This window comes from Dermacentor silvarum, chromosome 3 (genome assembly GCF_013339745.2).
Source record: "Dermacentor silvarum isolate Dsil-2018 chromosome 3, BIME_Dsil_1.4, whole genome shotgun sequence".
In the NCBI taxonomy this organism is placed as follows: Eukaryota; Metazoa; Arthropoda; class Arachnida; order Ixodida; family Ixodidae; genus Dermacentor; species Dermacentor silvarum.
In genome coordinates this window covers 8160409-8183250 of record NC_051156.1, presented here as the reverse complement: position 1 = coordinate 8183250, position 22842 = coordinate 8160409, and the positions used below count along the sequence as shown (strand labels likewise).

At 48.9% G+C, this 22842-nt stretch overlaps 1 protein-coding gene across 1 annotated transcript in view; it reads left to right on the top strand.

Annotated features, from left to right (window-relative positions):
- Positions 1 to 22842, top strand: part of LOC119443716 (3-oxoacyl-[acyl-carrier-protein] reductase FabG) — an 89061-nt gene that overhangs the window by 39379 nt on the left and 26840 nt on the right. The window contains exons 2-3 of the mRNA XM_037708426.2: positions 16945 to 17084; positions 21399 to 21491. Of these exons, the coding sequence (XP_037564354.2) occupies positions 16945 to 17084; positions 21399 to 21491 (233 nt within the window). The remainder of the gene's footprint in view (positions 1 to 16944; positions 17085 to 21398; positions 21492 to 22842) is intronic.

Sequence of the window (22842 nt, the reverse complement as noted above, 5' to 3'; positions counted from 1 at the left end):
TGTCTCTCCCGTTCACGGCGGCTACCGCGAAGAGGCCCCCTGCAGGGTACGCCGCTACATCCACGTACGTTACGTACGGGGCACCCTTGAATTGTCGGCGCTACCTGTCGCCGAGAGCCTTGCGTCGTCCTTCGTGGAGTTCATGACTCATGTGCTTCGGGATGGGGTTCGCCTTGATCTTGCTTCTGACCTCGGGCGGGAGTGATCGTTGTCCATCGAGGGCACGGAGCTCCGTTGCCGTTCCGGTCCGGTGGAGGATGGCTCTGCCCGCCGCCGTGTTCTGTAGTCTGGCTTTTTGTGAAGCTATAACGGCGTCGCGACAGCCCAGCGAAGGTGTGGATCCCGAGAGCCGCTAACTTCTCGTTTGAGGTGGTGACAGGGAGACCCAGGGCCGTTTTGTACGCGCCTCTGATGATGGCATCGACTTGTTCTTGGTCGCGTTTGTTCAGCGAGTGGTAGTAATACGGCGTGCTGTACGTTACTCTGCTGATCACCAGGGCCTGGACGAGGCGGAGCGTGTCCTCTTCTCGCATGCCCTTGCGGCGTTTGATAATCCGCGAGATCTGGTTGGTGGCGGACCTTAGGGTTTGGATGGCGGCTTTCAGGTTGCTTTGGATCCAAAAACCCAGAATCCTAGTCTTAATGCTTTTTGTGATCTTCTGGCCCTCTAGATAGAGGTCAATAGGGTCGGGGGACTTGTGTATTCCTCCTCCGTGCACCCGGATCACCTCGGACTTCTCGGGCGCACAACGCATCCCGCTCGCTGCCGCAAATCTCTCCACGGCCGTCGTGGCCGCCTGAAGGGTCGCCTCTTTCCGCGCTAGGAAGCCCTTGGTGGCCCAGTACGTGATGTCTGCGTACAGGGCGTAACCTAGGTCCCGGGATCTTCCGCCACTCTTTGGTCAGCGCTAGCATGGCGACGTTGAAGAGAATCAGGGAGACTATCGACTATCGTTCCTTTATTCGGCACGTCGATCGTATCCGGTCGAGTTGGGCCTATTGCGATGGTTGCTGTCCGGCCCGTCAGGTACGATTTCACGTATTTAAAGATGCTTTCCCCGCAGCTGATGTCGTTCAGTCCCCTGAGAATGGCCTCGTGAGAGATGTTATCGAAGGCCGCTTTCATGTCGAGTGCGAGAAGGAGGTGTTCTCCTTCCTTCCGGGATGCCCTTGAGAACTTATTTCCTTAGGATTAGGAAAACATCTTGCACAGAAAGTCCCGGCCTCAAGCCCAGCATGGTGTGCGGGAAGAGGTCACCGTCCTCTATGTAGTGTTGGAGGCGGGCTTCGATGACCCTCTCGTACAGTTTGCCGAGGCACGAAGTCAGCGAGAATGGGACGCAGGGCGTCGATCGCGGGCTTCTTGCCGGGCTTGGGAATGGCCACGATTTCCGCGTGTTTCTACTCGTTCGGTGCGTGGCCTTTGCTCCAGAGTTCTTCGTTAAGGTATTCGGTCAAGTCCAGGATGTGCATCGGGCTCAGGTTTCTAATCATGGCGTTGGTGATTTTGTCAGCCCCGGGAGCAGTGTTGCTCTGTGAGGCTCGTGGCCGCGGCATACACCTCTTCCTCCGTGATCGGACCGTGAAGGTCTGGTCTTGGTTCCCCTTCGTATTTGAGGAGGCAGGGTCGTATGGGGTCGCTACCCAAATATGTGGTTTTTACGGGTGTCAATCAGGTCCTGGTCGTTCCCGGGGAATTTGTGAGCGATTTCTTCGAGCGTCCGACTGGTTATCGATTTGGCCTTGTCGGGCTCGATCAGGCAACGCAGAATGGCCCACGTCTTCACCGTACTCAGGGTACCCTTGAGCGAGGTGCAAAACTGTACCCAATTTTGCTGCGCCAGCTCGGCCGCGTAATTTCTAGCTTCTTCTGTTATATGCTCGATTCGGAGACGGAGTTTCTGGTTTAACAGCTGTCGCTTCCACCGTTTGAGGAGGCCCTCACGGGCTTCCTACAGATGTAAGAGCCGGCGGTCAACTTCGGGCGTCTCGACCGTGCGCTGGATGATTTTGGTGGTTTGGATGTGGGCGTCCCGGAGGTGCTGCATCTATTCCGCTATGTTCGTTATACCGCTTTCGGGTGGGGGGTACTGCATGTACGCCTCCCAGTCCGTGAGCCTAATGTCACCAATTGTTCTTCGGGGTGGATACTGAGCTTCGGGGTGGACACCGAGATGCTGAGGATGTAGTGATCGCTGCCCAATGTTTCGCCCAGGTGCGTCCATGAGTACTACCTTACGTTTTTGACAAATGGCAGGTGTGGAAACGTGTCTTGACTAACCCTGTGGCCTACTCGGTTGGTTGGAGGAGGTTGGTTATCAATTCCGGGCGCGTTTGGTCAGCCGCATCGAGGAGCGACCTCCCCTTCTGCGTGTCTTGTTGCCAGCCCCAAGCTATAGTGTACCAGAATAGGGGTAGTGGGCTCAAATGAGGGCTCCGCTTGAGGCCCTTGATGTCGCCTCCGAGAGATGGCGCTACTAACATTTTCACCTGAAACGTTTTACAGTCTTGCGCCTGCGCTATGCGGGTTATTTCACCGCATAGCGTAAATGGAAAGAAGTTCTTGCTATCTGTATTACCGGAAAGGCGTCAATTCGCAATTTGTGCTATATATGTATAAACTTTACCATTGTGACTGCGACGGCTCGGGAGGCGTTATCGATGACCTCGCGAATACATGAATTTGTGCACTGGTTGATTTTGGATGAAGAGCTGGAGAGCGAACTTGCCTTCTTGTTGAAGGAGCGACAATTCCACTGCCAGATCTCGAGGTATTCGTGTGCGCTGCGTGTGGTGCTAACCATTGCTGACGTTCATGCCGCCGCCGTCGCAATTGTCGGCGTCGCTGACGTCACCCGTGTTGTTTATGCGCCCGTACGCCTTGATGCGTGGGTTGCTACTCTCGTCGGCGATCCGCTTGCCCGAGCCAAACTCAACATTGCGTATTCTTCTTTCAAGGTCTTCACTGCTTAGTGTGTTCTCCTTGACTTTATTGTTTAATTCGTCCATCTGGTAAATTATCTGTTGCATCGTAGCATAAATGCTTTTCGAGGGGGACTACACTTGACTGGCCTGCCGCTGCCGAGACCATACTGGGGAGCGAGGAGGGCGTGGTGGTTCTTGAGGGGGGGTGGGATGTAGACGGCGGGCTGGTAGACCGTTCCGCTTTGCGGCCCTGCCTGTGTGTTGTTCTTTGTATTACTTACCATCGCTTCTAAGCGTTGTATTCGTGGATTAAGGTCGTTAACCTGAGCTTTAGTTTTTTTTATTTTCTTGCCTGATGCGCGTACATTCTGGGGAGCATTTACTATTATCACTGGTATTTTGAGCGGAGGAGGTTGTCACACACCCCGTGAACGAAGCGCCAACACCGGGCCAAATTCCAAAGCCGACTTATCAGTTTCCGAAAATAACCCCATGAAAGCAAGGACAATTAATAAGGGGCCCTCTGGTGCTTCAGCGAACGCCGGTTGCCGTCCAAAGACCGAGGCAGAGCCCAGAGCTGTCAAAATGCAACAAAACATATTCTTATAACGAGGCAGTTACACGTGCACACTTAGGCTAGACACATCACAATACAATTCAGATGGATATTAACAAAACACGGGAAAATAATTATTGACAAGCACTAAGAGTCCAACACGTAAAGTACAGAGTGAATAGGAACTACAATCGTATTCACCCATGCTGGTCTTGACACGGACGATCTCGGCGTAGCTCGAGGAAAATCTCAAAGAAGGAACTTCTTCCGGAAATGCAGACGCTCGATGAACTCGTCGACTAGCTCGCCGGGGAGTCCCCTTCCGCAGACGCTCGGTCTTCACGTCGCATCTCTTCACCGGCACGGTCTGATCACCCTTCCGATTCCCGCACGCCACTTTTATTACCTTCGACGGTAATACAGACCGAAACAGAGCCCAGAGCTGTCAAAATGCAACAAAACATATTATTATAACGAGGCAGTTACACGTGCACACTTAGGCATGTGTAACTTACAAACACGGGACTGGAGCTCTCCCCCAGCAAATCAGAGCTCCTCCTGTGCAAACAAGGCCCCAGGCAGAGACAGCCCCTTAGCTTCCTCCCCGTTCACCTACATACCAGGGATGGAGGAAACATCCCCAGGTGTAACACAATTAAGGTCCTGGGCATGGTCATTGGGGCTTACAGCAATGACAACGCGGAGGCACTAAAACGCATCACAAAGAGCACCCACAATTTCACCAGGGTCATATCACGGGTCGCTAGCAAAAGGGACGGACTGAAAGAGGACAACCTCATGAAAGCATTTCACGCTTTCCTCATCAGCCACGTAACTTACGCCGCTCCCTTCCTCAACTGGAAGAAGACGGAGCTGAACAAAATCGACACACTAATCAGAACAGGATTGAAAAAGGTCCTAAGCCTCCCTAGAAACACTAGCACGGAACGACTCCTTCAATTGGGGCTACACAACACGGCAACAGAACTCTTTGAAGCACAGCGAAACGCCCAAATTAGTCGGCTCTCACTCACAAAGGCGGGCATCGAGATATTACTAGAAGAAGACATACAGCCCCTCTTCATGCCACCAGAGAAGTCGCAACTATGCATAAATGCCCAGAGGTCAATAACCATTGATTCAATCCCAAGAAACATACACCCGACCCGCAACGAAGGGCGGAGAAAAGCGAGAGCGAAGGCAATTCTTGGCAACATTAATCGTAACGAAACGCAAGTCCTCTTCGTTGACGCGGCCAGATATTGGAATCGAGGCGCATACGCGGTCTCTGTGGTGGACGCCCATGGATCACTCGTCAACGCAGCCACGGTGGTTACCAACTTCACTCACGAAGCAGAAGAAATGGCCATCGCGGTGGCCCTTCGAAGCTGCAAAGAAGCCTCCGTCATTTACTCGGACTCAAGAACAGCCATCAGAACCTTCTCGGCGGCCCTCGTCTCTAGGAAAGCAGCTACGGTGGTCAACAAAATCTTCCAAGAAACGGGAGGAGATAACCTCACGTCCCCACACATCACATGGTTCCCGGCCCACATGGGCAACATTTCCGGACCTCCTGACTGTAATCCGAATGAGCGGGCACACCAACTGGCACGAGAACTTACATTCCGCGTCTGCGGTCCGCCCCCTCGCTTCAACCCAGCCTGGAGGGATTTAGACAACAAAGACCCGCTTGTATCATACCACGAAATCACTTCAAATCATAGGTTAGCACGAAGAATTTTTCCTCCTCCTCACCAAAACCTCAAAAAAGCACAGGCCGTCACTTACAGACAGTTGCAGACTAGGACATACATCACACCAACAACACTAAGCAGGATCAATCCTGACTTTCTTACTGCATGCCCACACTGCGGCCACGAATACAACAACTTCGAACACATGCTCTGGCTGTGCCCTGCCAACGCGGGCACGGACTTTCCTGACCAGTCCTCCTGGGACTCAGCGCTCAGAAGTACAGAGCTCATCGCTCAGCTCAAGGCTGTCCAGAGGGCCCGGGCCGTCGCCGAAGGACTATGTCTACCGGCCCCGACCTGGGTGGAGCCACCGGATAGATTGGCGGGGCCTCCGGCCTCGCTTTAATTCTTTCTCCTCAGGACCGAAATAAGGTTCGTACTCACTCACTCACCTTCGACGGTGGTTCTGGAACCTTGGGTCGGAGTTGTAATCCCGTAGCATGAACAAAGCCTGGGAATCTTCTAGTCAATTCTCGCGTCTTCAGCCGCGGCCGTCGGAGCGTCGTCGAGGAGGTTGGTGACTCATCTGTAGGCGCACGCTCACGCTGTAGTACTCCCTATCTCTCGACTCGCCGGGTGAGAGGGTGTTCGGCACGCGCGCGCGCTCTCACTCTCTCGTTACCATCGCCTTCGCGTATCTTGTTGTAGCTTCTAGACTCCGTTGATCGCGTCGGCTGTCTGTGGCGTATGCGTTCTCCCCCTCTGTCGAAGCTGTCGCGGGGCCGTCTTGTTTCCCTGCTGGCAGGAGTGATGCACGGCGCGCGCTTAGATTATGCGCTCTTTTGCGACAGGGGTACTAGACTGATTCCGGCTCACCTTCTTGTTGTTGGCTTGGTTCTTCTGCTTCGACGTGGATGATGAGGTAGAAGGCTGCCACTATTCTTGCTTTTCTCCTGACTTTGGCCACTCCGAGCGGATTCGGGACCTGGTCCTGGACTGGGACCGGGACATTGACCTGGACTAGGCCTGGGACGTTGAACGGTTCACCCAGGACTCCGAGCTGAGCCACCGCAGGCGGCTTCGTCTTGGCCTTTTCCATCATTGTCGTCGTCTTCCTTCCTCCTTCCAGGCGCAGGGCGCTTTTTGGTGGTAGTGCTGTTGGTGTTTAGCCTTTGCTTGCACTCGCGAGACCCCGTGGCGTGGGCCTCGCCGCAGTCGGCGCACTTGAGCGAGCACTCGTGGTCGTCCATCGGGTCGTCCGTCGAGTCGGGCGTCCCGCAAGCGAGACAGATCTTGATGTTCGGGGTAGGACAAACGTCAGATCGCTGTCCCATGCGCTGGCACATGTAGCATAATGGTTCTGCGGGCTTGTAGGGCTGACACTCAGTCTCCCCTTCGTAGTAGTAGACATATCGTGGAACCAGGTGAGAGCTGAACGTGATCACAGCCGTCTTGGTCTTTCCCAGTATGCGTGCTTGCATGATTTCCACGCCTTGGGTCCTCACCCTTAGGTGGATCATAAGCTCCTCCGGCGGGGTATACGGGTCGATTCCGTGAACGACGCCCCGGGCCACTTCGTCCGGTGCCGCGACGTAAGAGTTTACTTCGTAAAGGTTGCCGCTCAACACAATCCGCGTGATCTTGCGCGCAATGTCCGCGACCGCCTGATCTGGGGTACTAACAGTGATTGTGTTGGAACCGGGTCTCAAGCGCACGAGGAAATGCGAATCGTCGACTTTCCCTCCGCAGGCGGCCGAGACGGCTTTGGAGATTTGGTCGTTGGTGAAACTCTTCACCAGAAGGCCTTTCTTGGGTCGGATGATGTTTTTGAACTCACTACGAGGCAGGGGGAGGGGGGGGGAAGTCGTCGCCTCTTCTTAAAAGAAGGCTTCTTTGATGCCTCAGCGCTTGCAGTTGCATAGGATGTTCATGATAACGCGGTGGCGAAGGAGAGTGATAGCGGAGAGATCACCCTCCCTACCAAGCGTACTTGCTCGCCTCTGGCGATCTTCTGCTTTATTTTTCGCTTGAGTTGTAAAGACCAATTGGAATAAGGACATTCCGATGGCATCCCTTGCGAGAAGTCCTCGTCCACAATGACAGAGTCGTCATGGCGATCTTCCGAGATGTCTTGAAAGTCCATAGCTGTGATTTATTGCGACGAAGGCCCGGCGGCAGCTTTGTAGAAGTAAATGTAGAAGCGGCCAGCTGAGATCCAGCGATGTGCGCCATAGTGAGCGTCAAGAAACCGTAACAAGCGAGCGAGTGGCGGCAAAGGCGGCGGAACGCTTAACCTACCTCCGCGCTGCCACGTACGGCGGTGTCAGGCTTAACACGGCAGCGCCGCCCCGGAGGATTTCAAAGTTCAAAAGCGCCAAATAATATGCACTCACGGTCTTCAAACCTCAAGTGGGGGTTCCGGATGCCTTCAGGACGGTCTTCCGACAAAGATCTCGGTCCTCCGATGTGGATTTATTTCAAGAACAATGAAAGCCGACGAAGCCCATGCGAAGCACGTCTACTCCCCTCGGCTCTTCTTCTCCTAGGCGCGCGAGAACAGAGCACACACGAAGCCACAAGAGATCTCTGATCGCTAGCCATTGTACCCCGCCGCAAATTAACTCCAAGATTGGGCGCGCGCGGCCGCGCTCAAACGCGCCACGCGCAGCGGCGGATCCGATTGAGTTTAATAAGCAGCTCACCCGTCTCTCTCTTCCCCCTCTTACGGGTGCTCATCCCTCCCCATTATCACGTGTTTCGTATCACACAGCAAACACTCATAATGCACAACTAAACAAATGGACATTAACTAGTAAACTAAAGAAACCAAGGCGAACCTTCAGTGATTCACGAGAAGGTATAGCTTTATTCGTACGTTAAGGTGGCTCATGAAACAGATTCTGTGCCAAAAATCTTTGTGAGACAAGGGTGGTGACCGTCAGGTGCACTGCCTTGGGGAGGTGCATGCAGGAGTACGACAATATCAGCTTTCCTGTTCTTGCTCATGCCACATCAACCAATTAATCGCGATTAAATCGTTAGTCGAAAAATTGGAGTGCCCTGCACAAGGCACTACTGGTAATAAAACCACCTCCAGCGCTTGGGTACCGCGCAGGGGGGGCGAGCCCCTCCTTAAAGAATGGAGGGCCGTGGCTTCCTCTGACTTTAAGCACTGGTTATGCATCCAACGTTAACTTGCGCGTTTAATTTTCTCTTGCACGAGCTCACTCGCCACCCTTTTCTCGTTATTTGTTCCTTGTAAGGAGCACCTTTCCTTCGTGTAATTCCAAATTTTTGGTTTCTCAATGATCCCTAGACGCCTGCTTACGCTCTTCTATAGCTTGCTTTATTTCCTTGTTCCACCACTTACGTGGTTTCATCTTTCCAATCGAACAATTGTTTTGCCGTGTCTGCCTTATTTCATGCTGCATAACGTCCACCAGTTCCTTACATTCCCAGACTGCTGTAGGAAACGCCTCAATTTTGTTCTATATGTTTTTTTGCGATCTCTGTTATTTGCTCTTCATTCATTTTTAAAAATTCTGAGGCTATTGGTTCATGTTCTGCGTTGGTATCTCTCCCAAACTTTAATGCTAAACGTCTATAATCGCTACGCAGGCTATTTTTTTCAGTTTCATATATTATCATTTGGTCTAGTTGTTTGTAGACCATATCTGAGACTAAGGCGTAGTCGAGACATGACTGATTCGTTCCGCATTGCCACGTTACCTGTCCATGACAGTTATTCTTCCTGTTGACTACTATAAAGTTCTGTTCATCACACAGATCCAGCACTACAGAGCAGTTGTAATCAGTATATCCATCCAAATCGTCCCTGTGCACGTTCCCATATGACCTGGCCCGATTTCTTGAATTTATTAATACTTCTTCTAATGCAATCAACGAATTTCTTATTTTTTATGTGCTATCACTACCTGTCCATCGGTAAGCTACTTCTTTTTGTAAGCACATCTTTCTGCCTTGCCATGTGCCGCTAATCCATAAATGCTCCTTACATGTCTTTTTTACCTTTTTAAGTTTCATATCTTGCCTAAATAGCATGCCTACGCCTCCGCCTTTCCTTCACCCAGTAATTCTGTTGCACCCCTCCCATACGAAATTGTCAATAACAGGCGGCTTCTCCAAACTCGTAGATGCGTTTCGGTCAAGGCGTACACGCTAATCGCTTCGTCATTGAACAGCGTTCGAATTTCCAGCCATTTTTCCTGCTTGCGATCACCCTGCATGTTTATGTAACAAAATTTACCTTCTCTATTCTTATCCTTTGTCGGACACAACACAATTAGGATGTGTTTTTTTTGCGCATGTTGTTGCCCTATATTACTCTATAAATTCCCTGACGTTTATTTTGTGTATAATTCTACAATTATAGCGCACCATTAGAATCTGAAATGCTTAGTTGTACTTAGCTGTTGCTGTACATTTAAAAAAAATAAATTTGAAGAATCCAATGACCATGGACTGTGCAACCATGAACTTTCACAGTAACCAACGCTGTTGTAACGCGCAAAATTGCGCATATGTGTGCGATCTGCTGTCAAACCTGTCGTTAGTGGGGGCTGAGAGCTTTGTCAGGCTTTATGCCTTTAGTCTCAGCCTACCCTCGTTTGAATGAACGAGAAATAAAATTCAATTCAATCTTTTGTGCCTCTTTTACTAACTACTGGTCGTCTAATTCTGTCCTTAACTGTGCTGCCGCTACATTCAATACTTAATTTTGCTTCCTGATTGAGACGCTGTACCATCTAGCGGCATTGCCGCAAAGTCCGCGAGTGGCGCGTTATGTGAATGTTGTTACGGGGAGTATTTAATTAACCGTAAACGGCTAGTCATTGCCTAGTCAAGACTGCACAGAGCGCACAGGTTCCAGCAGGTTTTCAGTCCGACCAGAGAGCCTCTGACCCAGTCCCACTACAATGTCTTTGTCTTTGCCATTGCTCGTGACATTATCCCCGGCTGATGAAGCACCATCCCGGTGCTTGTTGTGATCAAAATGGAATATCACAGTTGTAAAGTTTGAGGCGGGAAACATGTACGATGTCACTTCGCGGTGCGGCAGTCGATGAGGTGGATGCCATGGGAGATATCTCATAGGTGACAGGAGTCACCTGGCGCAGCACGCGGTATAGTGTCCGACGTACCGCGACATTAACTTTTCACACAGGCCGACACGACGAGATGGGAGCCAGAGAAGGACGAGAGAGCCCGGTGGAAAATCAGTATCCCGGTGTCGACGATCGTAGATGGCCTTTTGTGCGGTCTGCGATGACGTGAGCCGAGCGCGGGCTACCGTGCGCGCGACGAGCGCACGCGTGATGACATCTTGCGCATAGGAAGTAGTGGACGTGGAGGCCGGATCAGAAGGGAGCAAGGTGTCAAAGGGTAGTAAGGGATGGCGTCCAAAGAGAAGATAGAAGGGTGAGTAGCCGGCAGTTTCATGACGCGATGAGTTGTATGCAAATGTGACGAACGGGAGCGCAACGTCCCAATCATGGTGGTCATCGGAAACGTACATGCAAGGCATGTCGGTCAGTGTACGGTTTAAGCGTTCAGTGAGTCCATTAGTTTGAGGGTGATATGAGCTCGTGAAGTTGTGATGAGTAGCACATGATCGAAGTAGATCGTCAACCACACGAGACAGGAAGCAGCAACTGCGATCTGTGAGTAGGTGACGCGGAGCACCATGTTGGAGGATGACGTCGTACAGTAGGAAGTCGGCTACGTCTGTGGCGCAACTGGTTGGAAACGCTCGAGTAATTGCAAATCGTGTGGTATAATCCGTAGCGACTGCAATCCATTTGTTGCCTTTCGTGGAAATTGGAAAGGGACCCAGCAAGTCCAGGCCCACTCGATAAAATGGCTCTGCTGGAACGTCAATTGGCTGAAGGAGACCAGCAGGTAGAGTCGCAATATATATTCAGACAAGATTCTCTGAATACCATGTGTCCAACGTAACTTGTGCTGAAAATTTTAAAAATGTGCAAGTGCCACGTAGCTGGACAGAGCGAAGGTAACGGTAATTGATAGCCACCGCTTGGAGCAAGCCATACTACTGTTTTTGTGTTTCGCCTAATTACGTAATTGGTTATTATTATTTAGTCAACTGCTCGGATATTATATTCAGAGCAAACGCGTAAATAAAAAAATTGCAGGACACCCTGAAAAATTCCCGATCCAGCTTCCTGGTGCTGAACACGTGCTACATAAGTGTTTTTCTAAGCCTGAAAGAAAGCCAGCGAAACAGGAAAAAGTGATGTGTGACTAGTCGCGCCGCACTTTGACTAGTCGTCCTGACACTGAATAGTTGCCCAGCGCTTAACTAGACGCGCGACACCGATTGACAACATGAGGTTGCGCAGTTTAGCAAGCCAGCGGCCTTCCGGAAGGCGTGAGCAACGACTTCGCTCCGCGTGTGACTTCGTGCTGGCGCTTTGGCGTGCAACATTGGAATGTGCGTGGCTCTGGTCTAGAGGCGGGCAGTTTGAATTGCGTGCAACGACGGCGTATGGACTACCACCATTACTTTTTTTGGGGTGGTCATTTTTTAATTGTCACAGAATTTTTAGAAAGCGAGCCTGTGGCAGATAGCATAGATGTTGTCCTTGAGCTGGACTATTCGAAGAGGCGGAAATTACTAACAAGGGAAATCGAAACACACATTCAACTAATTAACGAAAATGCAACCATTAACTTCCTAATTATTTTATGGCACATACTGCATTAATTGTAGCCGGTGAGTTTGCAAGACGTATCCACTTGAAATGAATTTCCGGGATGATACAAGTTTCGAGATATTATTTCCAAAAAGTGTGGCGCTAAAATACAAGGGCGTCCGCGTTACTTTTGTGCTTCAGTGTATTGTTGCTTCAGCGTAGTGTATTGTAGGCCGACACGTTCGTCGCAAACATTCACTTTATTACCGTACTCCTGGACTCTTCCACCACGCCGTCCATCCGCGCACACCACACCACACTTCGCACCGCCTGCAGTTTTCTTTCCCTGGATGGATGGATGGATGCTATGAGCGTCCCCTTTGAAACGGGGTGGTGGGTTGCGCCACCAAGCTCTTGTTCTTATTTTGCCTAATATCCTACCTATATTTAAAAAAAATAACACACACACGCAAAGAATTGCCAGCATCAAACTTTCCGAACCCCTATTAGGAACTTTGTTCTGGTACGCTTCTGTTGTTTGTCGTTTCCGAACTTTTCTTCCACCAATCCTCAATCACCTCTTACTAATCTCTATTGTGGACATGTTTACTTTTCCCCCTGCTATCCATGAACCCAAGGGCTTCAAGGAGGCCAGAGGAACCAAAACCGGCCGCCAAGTAGATATCCTCACATTCTAATCAAACATGTTTCATCGTTTCCCTAGCTTTGCCGCAGCAAGCACATGCGTCTTCATCCTTCATGTACCTCGCTTTATATCTGTACGGCATCCTGATCTCGCTTCGAAAAGTAAGGAGCTCATCTTTGAGTTATCATGAATTGTTTCTTTCCTGATTTTCCCCCTCTTAGGTTCATAGCAGGTTTATTTTCCTTTGCCGCCACCCATGAGATTGTCTCAGCCTCTCTGACTTTGCGTTGGACATCCTTTGTTACCACGTTGCTTACTATACCAGTCGCACACTTGCTGGTAAGCGTCCTAGTTCTTTTCTTCCACTGTGATTCAATGTTTTTACTGTACAACTACCTGAACACTCTCGCAACCCATTTAGCTTCCTTTCATATTCCTCAGTATTTCTTCAAAATCAATTTTACTCTGAGCTTCCCTCACTTCAAAAATTGTCCTGTCCATAGCACCCTGCACACCTTGCATTTGTAGTCTTCCAGTGAGTGCCTAATGCGAGGCATCCCACTGACCTTTGGTTACCGTCGAGTCCTGATTGCACCCCTGACTTCAAGCAAACAAACGCATTTCCGACTGCAAGTCCTGCAACCATTGTACCATTCCACATACCCGGAGCGCATCGTACCTATTGTATCCCCATAGAACTCTGTGTTTCATTATGACCGCCATTTCTCTTTCCCTTTGCTATTATTTTCTTTTATTGTGTTTCCATATATCTATCGCCTTCGTTTATCCCTCTAGCTGCCGCTCTCGCGCCATCTGGCCCTCTCTCTGAGAACTACAGTATACCGCGCATGCGGCCTTCTAGAACCGCGCCTTCCCTCGCCTGACGTGGAGCTCTCGGACCGTTTATGCCGCCACTCTCTCCTCACATCTCTCCCCTCCTCAAAACTTGAAGCAGTACGGGAAGAGGTAAGCTGTGGTTCATGATAGAGCCCCAACTGGTTTACGTGGACAATAGTTCCACAATGTCGCGCAGTAAGGTCACTCAAAACAAAGTCATTGTCGCCTAACCGCTTGACCACGCGATAAGGTCTACACCACCTCGGTGCCAGCTTGGCCGAGACACTCTTGGCAGGATCACTCAAGGTGTGACTATCTAAGAGCACGAGGTCACCGTGTTTAACGATTGTTGGCGGCCGATGATGGTCGTAACTGGACTTCTGCGCTTGCCAAGCAGCTTCTTGATGTTTCTGAGCCTACTTGAGGAATCTCCAAGGCACTGCTGGAGTTATGCAGCAAGGGTATGGTATGCTGCTGCCGGAGGCTTTGTATCTTCCTTGTGACCTACGGACTCCCATGGGGTGCGGAGCTCACGGCCGTAACACAGCAAGGCTGGAGTATATCCAGTGACTACTCTGTTTGCAGTACACATGACAAGGGCGATCTCAGGTATGTGCTGGCCCCAGTCGGTTGGAGCAGTATGCCCGTATAGCACTACTGCTTAATGGTGTCATTGTGGCGCTCGACCAATTGACCCGCTGGTCGGTATGGCACAGCATGACGGTCCTTGGCGTCCCAGTGATTTAGGAGATTGTGCCATAAAGTGCTCAAGAAGGGCTCCCCGGCCGGTCATTGTCAGTAGTGATGGCCACGGGTGTGCCATGGCGACAGAAAACTGCTACCATACAAATAATCTAAGATTTTCGTACATGTTGCCGCGCGCAGAAGGAAGAGATCTGGAAACTTAGTGAATTTGTCGATAATCACCAGCGAGTATTTGTGGCCACGAGGTGTGGCAAGGGCCCGATAATATCGACAGTAAGCTCTTCCATGGGAGCTGTGGCCCAATGACTGTTCAGGACGCCCTCAGGCTTCAGGCACCGAGCTTTCGAGTGCTGGCAGACAGCGCAGCACAGCACATAATTGATATGTCAGCCCGCATGCCAACCCAGACGAACCGCTATGAGACACGCCTGATGGTTTTGAAAAATCAGGCATGGTTTGCAGTGGGGTGATCGTGTGCCATCTTCAATGTCAGCTGGCGGAGCTGATCAGGTAGCCATGGTACCATCTTGTTGCCTCTTTGCTGAAGCAGCTGCCCGCGTGGCTCAGTTGTTCTCTGCTAGATGATGAGGAAGGTGGTGATCAAGGTCCGAGCTTGGGTAGCATGATCGAGACGCGGGGCCGACGTTTAGCTAGAGATCATTTATGCCGTCCACCGGACTTACAGGTTTGTTCGCTGGTCAGTGTTTGTTTATTGAGGCACATGACAATCGGCTTCTTGGAATTTGGTTCGCCTCGCGCATGATTTCGAGGACTGGAGTCATAATTCCGACGTTTTTCCACGTCCACGTCTTGCGTATGAGCTCAACCTGTCAGCATTTAATTGGGCCAGCTGCGCTTGCATGCCGTTTCTCGCAGCCTCTGACAAATACGGGTGTCGTGACCCTCGCCGCTGTGCCATTGTATGCTGTGTATTTGGGGTGAAGGTTTTTAGATTGTTGATTAGTCGACTGACCAATCATGCAAGGAAGTTATAAGAAACTTATTCATTGGTGAACTGATTGTCCAGTCACAAAACAAAGCAACAATGATTCGTGAGTAAGCGTTTGAGCCTAGAAAATGCGGCTCCAGCGTTCCGACTGGCGTTCTCGACCTGACTTTGGGTGCTCTGCCGAGCTAGTGTTGCCCTATGTTGTCCAAGCCAACGTTGTAACTGTGTGCAGCTGATGTAAAAATGTAGCAACATGCAACTTTTAACCAAACTTTGTAAAGTATGTGTATATACAAGTTTTCTTCGTCCATACATCAGCGTCTACCCCCTTTGAGTCGGGGCCTCCTTTTAACCCACCTGTGCAGACCATCTCTGACGGTTACGTCCCGGACGTCGAGAGTGGGGAAGAACAAAGGATACACGGATCAACATTTAGTATAGTGGTGATGATCATTGTAGGAACAATAAATATTGTCACGTGGTAGTGATGGTCAAGAACACAATAGCAAAACTGTGAATGAGGAAACTAAGTCTTTATTGGGCGAACCTGTGCCCAGATAAACAGGCTACACTCAAGGCACAACGACAGCGGCGAACACAGTCGGCGATCGTTGAAATCTGATCAGCGGGTCAAGCGCGTCGGCTTTTATACATAAGTCTTCGAAGGTTCCAGAGTAATCGCTGGTGACCGCTTGTCTTCCAGAAAGTACTACACAATTCGCGTCGCGCATACATGCAATCAGATTACACAAGGTTCGGTGACAACAGACAGCGTATAGAACAATCGATAACATTCGAGAAACTTCCGAAACGTGCAGGCGCGTCCTGCGCCGAGCGATAACATTTAACATTTCTTAGCTGGTGAAAAGCGGTCACCGGTGAAAGATAAACAAGTACACGTGTCCATACCCTCCCCTAAAAAAACATAGTCCCGATGCTGCAAACAAACGCGAAAGCGAAAACAAAACCACGCCTAATAAAGAAAAAAACATCAACAAAGCAACAAAATCCCTAAGTTCGTCAGCGGGCGTAGAAAAGCTTAGGACGCACCACGTGGATGACTTCAGGTCGTGCGCGGCGCCGGTGTGATTGCGAAATGCCGCCTGACCCGACCTGATTGTCCAGTGCGCCAATACGTCGAATGATCTCATAGGATTCGAAATAGCTGTCGTAACAGTTTCTCGCTAAGTCCTCGATGGCGTATCGGGGTCCAGGCCCCGACACGGTCGCCGGGCTGGTGGTACTCAACGTAGCGTCGTCGAAGATTGTAGTGTCGGCTATCGGTACTCTGCTGGTTCTTGATGCGCAGGCGGGCGAGCTGTCGACCTTCTTCGGCGCGCTGGAGATGGGCGGCGACGTCGAGATTCTCTTCGTCGGTGACGTGCGGCAGCATGGTGTCGAGAGTCGTCGTAGAGTTCCTGCCGTAAACCAGCTTGAACGGCGTGATCTGCGTTGTTTCTTGCACCGTCGTGTTGTAAGCGAAGGTTACGTATGGCAGGACGGCATCCCAGGTCTTGTGCTCGGCGTCGACGTACATTGCAAGCATGTCGGCGAGCCTCTCTGTAAGACCATTAGGCTGGTAGGCAGTTGCCCTCCTGTGTCTTGGCTGGCTCTATTGCAAAATGACTTGGGTCAGCTCTGCAGTGAAGGCCGTTCCTCTGTCGGTGATGATGACTTCTGGGGCACCATGTCGCAGCAGGATGTTCTCCGCGAAAAATTTAACTACTTCCACTGCACTACCTTTGGGCAGGGCTTTCATTTCGGCGTAGCGAGTAAGGTCCTCTCTGCTGCCACTCTTCATCCCGCCAGCATCGTGAGAGCGAGTGCTCGCGTTATCGAGTGCGATCGGATCATATTTGCTTGTAGAGCATGCTAAAAATAATTAGTTAGCTATCGCTAGAAATCATACGCCTATCGGGCGAACCTGCGACTTATTTTCTTTCTGTTTTTGGCCCCAGGCGCGTCCTCAGGCATCGGTGAAGGCACCGCTCTTCATTTCGCCTCTCTGGGATGCTGGCTTTCTCTGGTGGCGAGGAACGAGGCAGCCCTGCAGAGGGTCGCCGACGCCTGCCGAGCGCGAGGAGCCCCTCCAGACAAGGTGACGGGGCGGGATATGTGCAGTCACATGGAAATCCTTGTTGTTGTTAAGAAGCACTTGCTCAGAGTCTGGTTGATGCCAAATACAAACACAATTTCCTTTATTACGTAGCACGCAGAATCAATTGGGCCCAGAATCTTCAGGAGGAATAAAGAAGGCTGCTCTTTTTTTCTGAAATAAGTTTTTAACAATAAGGCCGAAATAGAAACTCCCCAAGCAATACCTCGAAAAGACGACATGCACTGACCGATAAGCTTTGCAGAATAGTCAAATGTAGTTATTCATGCGGTAGCAAAATACGTTTGATGGCAGCAAACATATATCTGAGCCTGTAGGCACTGAAGTTGCATCTACGTTTCACAGATAAATAGCACTGGTATTTTTCTCTGATCAGAAAGAAACTCTTAATTTTGAAGTCCATTTGATTCTGTTCAATACTTGCAACTGGAAAAATTGCTCGCATAATGTAGGCCCCATTGGCTGCCGAAGGCGAGCAGCTATGCAGACTTTCGTTTAAGCGTGGTTCTCGTCTGCAGTGCAACAGGGGTGACAAGATGGGTCTCTCAAAAGCCAGTGAGAAGTAACAGGTCCCCTGAGAAGTAAATTGATTTGCTACCCTATGCGTGGGGGAATGCGATTTAAGGGTTTAAAAGTAAAGGAGAAAAGAGGAAGATTTTGTCGACGCACCATCAGTCTTTCACCTAATCCCGTCGATTTAAGGGACCGACAAGGAATGTTTATGGTACCTATTTTTTTTAACGGAAGGGTTAGGGTTAGAGTGTCTACCACGCAGTGGTAATGCAGGAAGTGTCGTGGAACAATTGTTATCAAAATATTTATCAAAATTGTTATCAAGATACAGAACACGAGGTTCTCACTCGCTAACTTGCACACTTACAAAACCAATAATGTGCGCTGCCACGCAATGAAGACGCCAGGGGTCTTCCGTTCCACTCGTTGCCGCGAAGCTATACGTACAGAATAAAACGCAAACGCCTATATATATAAATGCTGCGATTTTTAACAAAAACAAATGATGCACTTAATAACAGCAGACTTGCGTACACTAAGTGCTCTGCAGACGTGTGGTCAGCATCCATCTCTAGTACCAAGGTTTCACCGCGAATTGGTGCAAATATAGTTTTTTTTTCGTGACTGCCTGCGTCATAATTCCTACTTTAATCACGAACAACATGCACGATTGCATGACTCTAAATTAAGAAATTTTCATCTTGATCAGAATCTATTGACAAGTTCTCGACGGTTGGTGGACTCTTCAAAAGAAAAGGAAAGAAAAAAAAAACAACGGATGAGAGCTTTTAAGGCTTAAGCACACTTACTTGCCTTGGCACTTTGTACTGCCTTCGCCCTTTGCACCACTTGTTTTCATGAATAAAGGTATTATTATTATTATTATTATTATTATTATTATTATTATTATTATTATTATTATTATTATTATTATTATTATTATTATTACTTGGAAGGCAGGAGCCCAGATTTACACTTGGAAAGTGGGCAGCTGTCCAGCTTATCAGTTAAAAAAGTACGTTGTTTGTTAAAACATTCTTAGATAAATAGATATTTGGCCTGTGGAAAGTGTTCAGTACCCTAAGGAAGCTAACTCATTAAAAGTACAACAAACTTATGGGACCTTGAAAAATCAGAACCCAATTTTAAGAAAAGCTGTTTCTTTTTGTCGTAATTTTAGTTACCTAGTCAACTGAGGCCTACTTTAAAACGTGCCCCATACATGCCTGGTCCATTTAACTCCTTGCTTTCGAGCACTTTCTGCTGAATTTTTACAAAGACGGTAATTTATCCACACACGCATTTCTCGCGAGAACAATGGCCATAATGTCCCCCCCCCCCCCATTATTTCCCCTAAATTTGGTCTCGTTTGTTTTCATAGTTCTCTCAGGGCTGATCAGTTCTGCGTTGTTCATAAACGGCACTTATAAAGCTCTGAATAGCTTGATGATGTAATTCACTGCTAAGATCGTAATTTATCAACACATTTTGGACTTCGTCTACATATTACGCATAACCTGCCCCCTCAGTGTAAACAAATATAACCAAGGTGCCTTCTTTATTTCACGGGGGAACCAACAAGGAACCTTGTACAACGCGTGCAAAAAAATAAATAAATAAAAAGAAACGGAAAATGAAGGAGGGATCTAATTATCTGTAGCGCTTCCAGTCAAGCCAATAACGTTAAAGTTTAGTCCCACATTGCTGTTAACATGACCTCAATCACGAAAAATAAGTTTTCTCAAGACATTGGGAAGCATATCTGATAACGGTCGTATGTTGAATGCTTTCTTTAGAAGTGTTTTGCAAATTCAGTAAGTACACTCCGCTTAGACGCAACTCGAAGGGACAAAAAATTTGTTCCGTTTACCCGAAGTACACAAAAATTACCAAAAGTCGTTTTACTAGAAAAGCGTCCGAGTGTTTTGATGTTATTGTGGTGAAAAAAAAAAAAGAAACTGTACTGCGCTGCGCCTGTAGTATTGTAGCTTCCTCGGGCAAGGTTGTGTTCACGCGCTGTAAAAGTTTCGACGATTCTGCGCAGTCGTAGCGTTCAAAATAGCGCTGCAGACTTTCAAGTGCATCTTTTGCCATCAGGTCTCAAACAGTAACGCGGAATGGAACGGTAATATCCATGTCTTCGTCAATAGTATCATATAGTATTCGACACGTAATTCATGGATACTATGTTAAAGGGTCTCTTAAAAGCAGGTGACAGTAGCATCACTTGAGGTCTCTTGTTCCTTGAAGTGTGCACGAAGCAGTTGTGTTTAGTTCACCGAGGACATCGAACGAGCGTCGTATCACGCATGGAAATAATAATAATAAAAAAAACTAGGGTTCCAAGAATTATTTGTAACACTCCTAATTCCGCCAAAAATGTTAACATTTCATGAAACATTGCACGTAGGATGCCCCACTTTCTGCGAAATATAATTTTTATTGTAACGCAGAGTTTTCTCGGTAAATCAGGAAACGTAACTCATAACTGCAGGGTAACACTTTCTAGCACTTGCACAGGAAAACGTTTGCAAGAGCCGCATTTGGCTTTGGCTGCAAATGCATTTATTTTCGCGCGCTACATGTTTACAGAGAAGTTGTACATGGCTAGGGTTCCATATATTTTTCGAATTTGTGGGTCAACAATAAAAATACATCTAGGTGAGCGTGGACCAACCCGGAGTCGTGCAATACCGGACCAACCCGCGGAGGACGTGAAGCAGGCTGCAAGCACTCGGCCCCTAATAATAATAAACAACAATAATAATAAATAAAATGAATAAACCATGATGCACTATTTCAAGTCGATGGGTATACTGGAATCATTTGTAAACAGCACATGGACTCACGAGTAGGAGACGCAAAGGCTGAAATGTATGTACAACCTTACACCCTCGATAAGCAAGAGGCCAGTGCCACCGACTGTGGGGATATCTGTGCCGTACAAACGAAATACGTAATTGTAATATCCACTGCGTGTATATCTCCAGGCACACTCAAGTGTGATATAGAGAAGTTCATGACCACCCACTTAGGATGACCCAATATAAAGCTGGCGGGCCGCTTCTTGCAACGAACTCACTTACTCGGACAAATCCATCGCAGCAAATTGCCAAAATAGCCATGGACTGACCGAAAAGTTTTGCCCACCAGTGCTTTGCACACGTCTCGCAGTTCGCTTTGTGCATCGCCCATGACGTCACGCTATTTACGAAAGGGAGACGTCCATTCTGCAGCACAGCAGCAGCACCCACTTTCAGGGAAGTCCCGTGGAGTTCGTACGGGAAACTTCGCTTTAATAAAAACACGATATTGCCATATAGCCGCTCAGAGAGCCTGCGGTGCTTCCGGCTTTCCGAGAGGGCACATGTGGCACGCAGCGGGACAGTTTATCGTGAAAACTCGGAATTGTAACACCACCGATATACTTCTTTTAGGAATGGGCAGTAAAGGTGAGCATTAGCGTTGTCCTACTCTGTGCAGCATGCCGTTATGCAACATCATGTCACAAGTCGTCAATACAAAGAAAGAACGGTGCCTCCGGAGCACCTTACAAACGCTTAAAAATTTTAAAACCCTGCAGAGAAGTGCACTGTGAGATAATGAGGATTGTTTGAAAACATCAGCCAGGTAAACGAAGTCTTGCAGTATACGTGCTTCTGCGTTCCTGCCTGCATACTTGTGCGATCTGACTGCTTGCCCGATAATGTGTTTTTGGGGTGCCAGAACATCCGGATAAATGACGTTGATAACCAGTAGCATATTTATTTTTTCTCCGCCCAGGTACTCGTGGCGCCCGGAGACGTGTCGGTTGAAGAGAGCGTTGCAACTGTGGTGGAAAAGACGGTGAAGCACTTCGCGAGAATAGACATCCTCGTGAGTTACCTAACACCTGACTTTGAAATTTACGCTCTAGTATAATCAGTGACTTCCAGAAAGGGAGCTCCATCAGACTTTAGTGTACATCTGCTTTAGAACAACGCTTTTTTGTCACAATTTTTCATATATATTGCTTTCCATTTGTGATGCATACAAAAAAAAAATTAGCGTAGCTTGCATTGGAGGCGCAATACTAAAAAGCTGATGGTCACCTAGCTAGTCCTGAATATTGGGCTAGGCGAAGCACTACCAAGTCATCCCCAGTATTTTCCGGATTTTATTCATTATTGATCGCGATTAGCTATTGATTGGCTATCGTTTGGCTATCGCAAGGTATTGGCCACTTATTTGGGCTAGGCTAAGCACTACTAAGTCATCCCCAGCATTTTCTGGAATTTATTGATTATTTATCGATTAGCTATAGAGTGGTTATCGATGACTACCTAAACTTAAGTAGTCAAAACCATGCTTAGCTATACTTAGCCAGGTTCAGCTTCGCTAGTTCAGCTTCGCTAGCTTCGCCAGGTCATACGTGCCAAAGCCACTCCCATGCTTCAAGCGCCAAAGGTTCGGCCGCAGTTCGCAGAACTGTAGAGGCCGGTCGACTTGCGCTAAGTGTAGTGCCGATGAACACGCACCTGAAATATACCAGAATAATCCACATTGTGCGAACTGTGATGGGGAGCACGCCGCGCACTCGCGGTCCTGCCCGTCATGGAAGACAAAAAGAAAAAAAAGGCAAATTGTGACAATCAAATTATTAGCAAATATATTTATTGTTCAAGGAGACACGTAGGCGGGTATCATACCTACCAAAGAACAGCTTTGGCGAAGTGGCATGTCAAAGGGCAGCGCCACGACTTTCTGCGGCGGCTGTTCAGCCAACACGCACTATAAGCCGGCGGCGACGCCATCCGCCCCCTTGGCGGCTGCAACCAGCGCTGCTCCGCTGTCGGCCCCCTGGCTGGCGGCCTCAAGGGTCCCGTACCTCGATACGAGGCCTTCACGTCAAACACACTGCTCGTAAGAGCGCGTATCCGGTGCCTCGCAAGAGGCGATGGACGCAACACCCAGCAGGCGGGGCATACAGCGCCCAAGCAGCGGCGCGATTCTTGTCGAGCGCTCCAAAAAAGACAAACCTCGCCTGATGGCAAACCTCGCCAGATAAGGACACTCCAAGTGCATTTCTGCCGTCTTCGTGGACGTGGACATCGCTCTGGGGTTTCTTACAAAGTCCAAACACGGTAACGTCGTCGCCGCACGCTGTAAATATATATATATATATATATATATATATATATATATATATATATATATATATATATATATATATATATATATTGTAGGG